Source organism: Scophthalmus maximus, chromosome 9, assembly GCF_022379125.1.
Source record: "Scophthalmus maximus strain ysfricsl-2021 chromosome 9, ASM2237912v1, whole genome shotgun sequence".
NCBI lineage: Eukaryota > Metazoa > Chordata > Actinopteri > Pleuronectiformes > Scophthalmidae > Scophthalmus > Scophthalmus maximus.
Window position 1 is genome coordinate 7,449,802 of NC_061523.1, and position 9,758 is coordinate 7,459,559.

Consider the following 9,758-nt stretch of genomic DNA (forward strand, 5'->3'; position numbering starts at 1 on the left):
CAAAGCGCGCGCACGCTCGTGACCTCGCTCTGCGCGGAGTGAGCAGTGAGCAGGTTCCGTATGGACGCGCGAGCGAGTGCTCGGGACGGGTACTGGGAGACGCCCTCGGCCGCGGGACTCTTCGCGGTGCCGTTATTTCTTTCATCCGGATGGTTGTGAAAAAGGAACAGAGTGACACTTGGACGAAGCGGAGTGCGGAGGGAGTCTCTCTGACCAGCATCAGTGACCAGGAGCTCAACTGTCACCAACTCAGCTGCAAGTAAGTTCTTCTTGTGTGACCAAAAAAAAAGTGAAGTCTGAATGAAAAAAACTTTTGAAAAAACTTTTGAGAACGAACAACCTCTGTCGTGTCAACATCAAGTCACAGCAGGTCACTGTAGACACAGATGTCACCTGTCTTATCTGACAACAGAGGGAGAACAGAACAGCCTTTCTGAAGTACAGTCACAGGCTGTGGAGCGTATTGACTGGGACTACAGACAAACCCCCTTCAGTAAAGGCTCCAGCAAGTGGGTGTTGGGTGAATTGAAGGGTCGTCACCACATCTACACAGCCACAACAACAATGCAACCTTTGTCTTGAGAAGAATTGAACATTTAACTTCACTGGGATTGGGTTACAAAACGATTGCATTTATTTGCAGTCTCAACAGAAATGAGACCGGGTTATTTTGCAAACGGTAAAGCTGTAACTGTAATGTATCTTATTTATTCGATATATTGATATAAGAAATTCTCACATCTCATGGTGACATCTTCAGATTCTGGTTTTTTTTTTTGATCCAAAGGCCACATATACATATAAATACACATACAATTGATTACACCTGCAAACATTCACGGTTGTGACGTTGAATCGATTCTCAAAATCGTTGCTGATTGACTATCCATCATTTGGCTATTTGCTAAATCAACCAGCTGTTTCAACTCTTAACAAAATCGGAACATTATGTACACCTCACGTATGGAGGACTTAATAGTGACGTCGTCACGATGTTGGTGGAGTGTGATGTAACTTAAGGGCGCGTTTCTACCCAACAAGACCTTCCTGCTTAGAAACACACCGACTCTATGAGCTGCACTGGCTGTGAGCACTGAAGATGTGTGTGTGCCTGCTCGTCCTCCACCTTCGACCCCCCACCCCCTCGCTTTCTTCCTCCCGGCATGTGAGAGAAAGGAACAGCTGGATGTGAGTTGAGCCTGAACTCGATCCGCTCAGATCAGCGGGTCCCAGAGGCCTGTTTCTGTCACTGCCGCCGCCGGCTGCAGGGGGAAGCCCTGTGACTGGGCAGCTGTCCACGACCTGTATATGAAACACACACACACACACACACACACACACGCACACTGAAATCCTTAGACAGGACTTCTAGTAATCCACAACATGCGCAAATATGTCTCCGCAACACGTCTGCAGTAGAGGTGTTTCTTTCAGATACAAACTATACAGCGGCAAATTCAATGTTCCATAGGCTCGGCTCCCTGCGGGAACAGCATCAGCTGAATATGAAACCGGCACCGTCAGGGGTCCTGGGCCTGAGCCACAGTACACAGAACCCTACAGTGTGTGTGTGTGTGTGAGGACTGGCATATGCGAGTGTTTGCCTGCTTGTGTATGCACTTGTGGAGACTTGTGCATCTGTAAGTGTGTGTTTGGAGGAGGCGGGTACAGTGGGGGCATTGTAAGGGGCCAGGGCAAGCTTTTTGGGGGTAGGCGTGTGAAAAAGTAGTAAAGATGTCACACTGCAGCTGGCACAGGACGGGGCTGATGGACTGCTAAGGCTCACAGCATTGCCTTTGTGTCTAGTCAGTGTGTGTGTGTGTGTGTGTGTGAGAAAGAGTGTGTTGAATAGACAGATACAGTGACTCTCATCCAGAGACACTCCGGATTGTTACACGCGATGCCAAAGGCCGACCACCTCGCTGCTGGTTTCGCATTAACACAAGATAAGTCAAGTTAAATTTGGTGCTGTGGTGATTTTCGAATCACTCTTTCATAAAAGTCAGAGGACGGACGGGGTGAGTCAATACAACAGAGGCCCGAGATGTAATATAAGGACAAGCGTCCATTCAGATCCTCGCTGCCCGGCAAGCAACCGTGTCTTTTCCTATTCTTTCATTCAACCGTCTTCATACACTCTGTGGCTCCTCATGAAACTGAAATCCTTTGCATGGCACGTGTGTCAGGCTTTTGACCGGTGTAGCAGGACGCGAATGCAAAAAAACACTGTATTTTAATAACGACAGGAAAGCTAAAAAAAAACAGACGTGCAGTCTGATAAGGTCACATAAGCTGAAGATAAGGTAAATCATAAAAATGTAACTAAAGTGTAGAAGACGTCCATGTCGGAACAGATGAACCGACACGGGACTGGGAGCACAGAGACCAGATACACTAATGGGACACAGGTGAAACCCAATAGGGACAGATGCAACCAATCACAAGAGACACAAGAAAGAGGCCAACAACAAGCCACAGGGGGAAAAGGAAGTGAAGAGACACGAGGAAAGTGACTTCAAAATAAAATGGGAAAAGGCAAACTCAAAGACACATGAAACACAAGGGACAACAAAAGTAACTTAACTAAGGCAGGGCGAGACGCAGTAAGAGGCCAAATCAAGGGAATAACAGAATACACCGACCAAAGTCCACAATGAAACCAAAAGACTTCACAAGAATATTTAAAGAAATGACAAAAAGTCCATTACAATGTGCCTTTGTGGTTCTACAATATTAAGTGTCTCGGGGAAAACTACTGATAATGTACTGTGAATTACCACCGTGTCGTCGTTCGTGAAGGTCAAGCATGCGGCATCCATGTTAGGATTTGTATCCACGGTTGGACTCAATGTACAGAAACAGAGTCAGAGGCAGGGAGCAGGTATAACAAGGAGATTTAATGAGCAGTATGAAAATGTGCGGTACAAAATAGCGCCAGTCAGGAAAGACCACCGATAACACGGTGGAACTTTATCAAACCAGCTGTCAAGGGGGTCTGTCCGGGGTTTGGATCAGAGTGGGCTCCAGAGGGGGGACAGGCAGAGTGGGGCTGAGGAGCTGGGCTGAGCGTGGCGAATTACGGAGCGCAGTAGATGACCCCGGGGCAGACGGGGAACAGAGGTTAGGGAACAGGTGGGTATAGGCATACACAGACACAAGACTCTCCAAAAATAAGCTGCGCAAAAGGCTGACTTCACAGAGGCGTGAACACAAGGCAAGACGATGGTCTGGCAGAGAAGTGGGGACCGAACTGGTCTTCATTTATGGAAGCAGGTGAGTTTGCAGGAAGGAGAGGGACCAATAGGCAACGCCCAGCCACAGGGATGAAGACAGCAAACGTAAACCAGGCAACGAAAAGAAAGTGACCTCATCAACAGACAATGGTTGCAGCCCAAAAGTAAAAAAACAACAAACAACCAAAAGAGGGAGGAAAGTTGAAACAACAGTATGATATCCAGACATAAATAAATATCCTGATTGAGAAAATAAATGTTTCTCTTTTGTGCATTCCATAATTGGAGAGGATTGAAATGACATGTATAGATACAGTAGGTATTATGTCATGATTATCCAATAGTGAACTATATTCAATATGACTGTTCTTGAACATGACTCTTGACGGGGCAGATGTGAAGAAGAAATCTATTTTCATGTATTTGGCACCCGGTGTGATGATGTCATGGGAGGATTTCCGTGAAGTTTTGGATCGTGTCCAGAGAATAAAACAGCTGCTCTGCGGTTTTTTTTCTTCTGTATTTGTCGCTTCAACTGTTGCTGTGGAAATTAATTTCATAAGGGATGGTCCAGTGTTTCCTATGCTAAAGGAGATGGGAAGCATTGAAGCCCCTTTCCTTATCATTTAGAGAATGCGAACAGCTCTTATCATGGCTGCCGCTGAAATACTTCCTGGTCACTTCACTCAGTTGGAACCCTTTCTAAGCTAATATAGACTATTTGACCGCATCCTAAGTGTCCAGATTCCCGAACATGCACAAGCTGTTTATTTTTACCTGTACAGTAGATGCTGTGAGATAAGATGTGGCTTCTGAACTTGAACAACCACTACCACCAGCAGATACTTGTGTAGGGATGCAGAAAATCATCAACATTTTTATAGATGCTTTCACGTACGTTGTTTGCTGCTGATAAATGCAAACCCGCAATTGCTCAGCATTATGTAGTATGTGAGTTATGAACATTAAACATTAAACAACATCAAATGTAAAATTTTCATGATGGGAGCCATATCTCTTTGTTCACCACTTCCACATAGCAGTATGTGGTGTTGTGCTCTGATCTCACACAAAAAAAACAACTGGAATATCAGTTCAATTGTTCAGGTTTGACAACAAACCGAGTTGTGTTTCCTGTGCAACAGTGCCCTGACACTTCCCCACGGAGAAAAACATGCCGAGTTATTGACTTTGTGCACTTGGAGCTCTTTTTGTACATTCGTGAAGTTTCTTTTTTCTTTTCCACACCGGTTGTTATTGGTGCTGAAGTGCATTAATCTATGGTACGCTCCTGTCCCTGGCAGCTATTTGGAGCGCTTCACTGCTGTAGGAAATAAAACCATCTGACCGGATGAGAGCTTTTCATACTGACAGATAACACATGAACGTGCACATACACGCAGAGACACAGCAAGTACACTGACTGTCACAGCCGATGACCTCGTTAACACTTTTCATTCTCGCTTTTGTTTTATTATGTTCAGTTTGTTTTGTGCTTTATTCTGTCCTGTGTTTGCTTTTGTGGGCGGCTGTGGTTTTAGCAGTTAGAGTTGGGTTGTTCATTTATCGAGAGGTCGGCGGTTTGATCCTCGGCTTCTGCAGTGCTATGTAAAGAGAGCTGTATGAATGTGTGTGCGAATGTAACTCATGGTGTGAAGTACTTTGTCATTAGGACTAGAAAAGTGTGTAAATATGAATGTCTAGCAATAGAAACAGAAGTGTTGTCATCAGTGTGTTGGTGATAATGTTGAAAGGAGAATGATGCTTAACAGTCTGAGTTGGACTAACGGATAGAAGTGAAATGAATGATAACTTATTCCCCAGCAAAATACTTCATTTGTGTCTGGTATAAAATATCAAATATCCTACAATTTAAGCTCCTATATGGCACAGTCATTCACCTGAAATTGTACATGTCAGATTCACATTTAAAAAAAATCACAGTTGTAATAATAACATTCAATATATTTTCTATATTCTTAAACTAAAGTTCTAAACTAAAATTCTCATTGTGTGCTTTGTTGAATGCTTCAACGACTGAAGGCGTGTACTTCATCCTATGCAGAACTGGAGTTGTTTGCTTCTCGGTGTGCACCTTTTATTGTGAGGAAGTGACCTTGTGCTCTTTCCTCTTCTCTCCACAGGAGGATTGACCAGCCCTGCCGCCGTGCATCCTGACCGCCTCTGGCTCAGAGGAGGCTCGACTGGTGGATCCCCCGCTGACGCCTCCGATCCCCAGATTCACGCACTGACTGAACCCCTTTCCGGGCAGCTTTTGTGTCCCCTTCCTTCTGCGGAGTTACCCCCCCCATTCAAGCGGTCACCATGGCTAGTCTGGTGCTCAACGAGACTGGAATGGAGGACTGTGGGATTGACGACTCCTTCAAGTACAACTTGTACTCTGTGGTTTACAGTGTGGTCTTTGTTTTGGGCCTGATCACCAACTGTGCGGCGCTCTTTGTGTTCTGCCTCCGGATGAAGATGCGCAACGAGACCACAATGTTTATGACCAACTTGGCGTTATCCGATTTGGTGTTTGTTTTCACGCTGCCATTCAAGGTCTTCTACAATGTGAACCGCCACTGGCCGTTCGGAGACGAACTGTGTAAAGTGTCGGGAACGGCCTTCATCACCAACATCTACGGCAGCATGCTCTTCCTCACCTGCATCAGTGTGGACCGCTTCCTGGCGATAGTCTACCCCTTCCGCTCACGCTCCATACGCACACGCAGGAACGCAGCGCTGGTGTGCGCCGCCGTGTGGCTGACCATCGTAGGAGGAGGAATATCGGTGACCTTCTTCTCCACCATCAACAGCACAAACAGAGCCACCACGTGCTTCGAGGGCTTCTCCAAGAGCACCTGGAGGACCTACCTGTCCAAAATCACCATCTTCATTGAGGTGAGTGGGCAGCAACAGGCTCTAACAGTCCCGCGTGTTTACCCACACACCATTCATACCCTTGATTTATCTAACCAGATCTACAGTGAAGTGACGATTTCTTACACGTTCTGTTCTTGTACCAGATTGTAGGTTTTCTCATCCCCCTGCTGGTCAACTTGGTATGTTCCTCCCTGGTTCTGCGGACACTGCGTCGCCCGGGGACTGTTGGTCGCGGCTGCGACAGCAAGAGGCGCGTCTTGCGGATGATTGTGGTCCATCTGGGCATCTTCATCATCTGCTTTGTCCCTTATAACTCTATCCTCTTCCTATATGCCCTGGTGCGGACGCAGGCCCTGGCTAACTGCGCTATAGAGCGATTCGCCCGAACGCTTTACCCGATCACTCTGTGCCTGGCCAGCCTCAACTGTTGCCTGGACCCTGTGGTCTACTACTTCACCTCAGAGAGCTTCCAGAAAAGCCTGATCGTCGGAGGGAGAGGGTCCGGCTCCCGGCCTGAGAGCATCCCCCGCAGCGAGGGCGAGACCCAGGACACTGCCAACACTCTCCCCAGAGACACAGACACTGTAGCCAGCAATGGAAAAGAGGCAAAGATGTCTGAAAGTCAGTTCTGACTCGGCAGGGAACGTTTTCAAAGGCAGGAGCCCTGAAGTTGAGGGAGAATTAAAAAATAAAAAAGCAATCAGCTGTTTGGTCCTGGAAGTGACAAACACATAACTCAGCAGATTAGTTAAGGCCTGAGGTAAACCCTGATGTATGGCCTGGGCTTTACGGATTAATCCAGCACTGGAGAACACAGGAATGTATCCGTGTTTATTATGAGAGAACACTACGGGGACCAGAGAGCCAGCCACATCAGGACTATTTTGATAGCGCGGAGACACGCAGAGCCTCTGAGAGAGACTCCAGTACATCACCACTCAGGCTTAACGCACACAAACGCTCACAAATGCACTGGATTGTGGATGAGATGGAGATTTCCGTCCACATTGTTGAAATATGCAGTTAAGTACTTTTGTGCCACACGGAGCCCTTAGGGTTTTACTGTCGTCAAGCTCGAGCTCTCACGGTGCATTGTATCATTTTAGACATTAATGTTATGACACTCTTTACTGGCGAGACCCGCTGTTATTGTTACCAGCAGCACTCGGACCTGCTGAGTGAAATGTGTCTCATGTTGAAGTTTGAGGTCATTAAATGTGTGTCTTGAATTGCTTTTCGTGGCAGCATTTATTATTTCTGTGCCTGTTGGTCCGGCCAAAATGGCCTCTGTCAGCGCGACTGTTTGAACCCACGCCGGAGCTTTTGTATTCGGGCTCTTGATTCTTAACCAAGCAGACGATTTTGATCTTGTTCTCAGAGGAGAGGGCGGCTCTGATCTAGTCGAGGACCTTGGCCTGCATGTGTGCTGTGTCACTGGCCAAACGCTTATTATGACTAAAACCAATGGTCCATTGTTTGCCTCTGAATGAGCCCTCTCTGTCTTAATCTGGCCTTAGACTGCAGATCTGCTCAAAGTCTCTTACACATAGCAACGTGCACAAACTCCAAAGTACATCGGTGTTGACTAAAGACCCCCCGAGTCCCAGTGTCGCACTGCATGAAGCACAAACTAGAAACGAGTCAGCAGGACCAGTGGTTTGAGTTTGTGTTTATGAGTCTGCGGGTTTGGTAAAAACTTTTTATTCAAAGTTTGCAAGTAGTGCATCAATTTTTATCATGCGGGACCTCGGCTAACCCGCTAGTTGACCATGTGGTCAGCCATCAAGACAAAGGTCTCTTGGCAGCTCTGACCATTGAGAGCTGGAGGGATCTTTCATAGCTTATTTAGCCCCAACCACCTTCTTTTGACCCTCTGTCAAAGCAAAAACACATCCCTAAGTGAGGGTTAGTTTGTAGGTGTTAAAGGCGATTATGGGAGAAACCTAGTTCTTTGATTGCGCTGGTCGGGACTCAAATCCGCGGCCTCGGGTGTCGGAGACGGACGCGCTAACCACTGGGCCAAAAACCCCCTAGTCGTAGCATTTGTTGATAGCGTGTCTCATTTTTATTTGTTTTCACAGGAATGAGCAATAAGGTGTATAAGGAAAGTGACCTTAAATTACTTGTGCTTGGCATTTTATGTAAAATACTACATATTTTATGTAAAATACTACATATCGCAGAGCTAAATGTGACTAGAGATCGCATGTTCTCAGCTTTCTAGCATCCCCGATAGAGGCCCCGAGCCACAAGGACCAGCAGCAGGGACGTCTTTATGTTTTTTCTATATGCACACTAAAGCTGCTGGAGAGATGAAATGACCTCTGTCTGGGACATCATACAAGGTGTCTGTACACGTTGTTTATCCTTTCATAGAGACATGCATGAGTTCGAGATTCACGGCCATACTTGGGAATGTAATGGGCCTCTACACCTACTGCGGTATGTACATAGTGTGAAGGAGAGTCAAATCTGGTAATCCTAGCAGCCCCTCTCCGGTAGTATGAGTGATGTGGCCATGTGCATCTGGCAACAGATGCACAGACAACACTGGATGAAGCTCTACTGGGGGTCAAGGGCAGCAGGGAGGAGGACAAACACACTGGAGTGGATAGGAGTAGAGCAGGAAATAAGAAGAGAGGGAGGGCCGACGAGTGCGAGAGCCAACCTTTACCCTCGAGTGGTTCGTGTTGAGAATGTGGGCGAAACTTTGCAAAAGTCTCCCTTAAAAGAGAAATCTGCTCTTCGGATTGCATGCAGGGGGGGGGGGGGGGGGGGGGGGGGGGGGGGGGGGGGGGGGGGGGGGGGGGGGTGCACTCTGTAGCAGTGACACTTGGGTTATCCTGACCTCTAGTGGCCATAAGTAGGAACAATTGATAAGCTCCAAACTGAGCGCCACTGACCTTTCACTATCATAATGTCTCTCGACTTGTTTCCTGATCGTCAGCCTGTCTTTGGTTCGAGTTGACCTGTGTGGAAGTGAAACCAATCAGGAAACGTGCAAATCTCACACAGGCCACGCAGCTGCCTGGCACTGCAAGGGAACCTGTCAGCAGAGTCGCTATTTTTTCCGGGTGTGAATCTGTTCATAGCAAAAATTTTGTGAAACAAACTGGTTGGAGAAAACGGCTGTCGTTTTACCGTAGTGTGTGTGTGTGTGTTTTTTTTTCCTTTTTTCCCCCCGTTTTTTCTTCAAGATGCCAAGCAACCGAAACCGTCACCATACTGCAAAAGTGTGTGAATGGCCTCTCATCAATATTAGTAGCCAGTCAAAAGGAATACAATCGAGAGCTTTCAAAGTTTCAAAGGACTAAAGCACAAAAGTTTGACATCTAAAGATAGATCTACCTTTAGGAAAAATAAATGTGCAGATCAGCAACAACTTTAGAAAAAAGGAAGTGTAGCGATAGGGGAAGCGAATGGCCTAGCCATTGCAGCATGCAAATAGAGACATTTGCAGGGCCGTGCAGTGCAGTGGTGCAGATGTAAACAAACAGACTGCGTGAAGAAGCAGTGGGTGTCCTCAGACCGTGCTGGGCCCACTGACCAGACAAGTCTCAACATTTCACAGGTGTAAGAGAAAGTTATATCCGCCTTCCTGTCTGTCTGTCTGTCTGTTACATTGTTGTCTTTACCTGGAAG

The 9,758-nt window shown here is 46.8% G+C and overlaps 1 protein-coding gene across 1 annotated transcript; it reads left to right on the forward strand.

The window, feature by feature from the left end:
• lpar4 (lysophosphatidic acid receptor 4) lies at nt 1-7,345 on the forward strand. Its single transcript, XM_035649017.2, has 3 exons — nt 1-259; nt 5,378-6,134; nt 6,260-7,345. The coding sequence occupies exons 2-3, from the start codon at nt 5,559-5,561 to the stop codon at nt 6,746-6,748; spliced, it is 1,065 nt and encodes a 354-aa protein (XP_035504910.2). The 5' UTR covers nt 1-259; nt 5,378-5,558; the 3' UTR covers nt 6,749-7,345.
• Nucleotides 7,346-9,758: the final 2,413 nt, after the last annotated feature.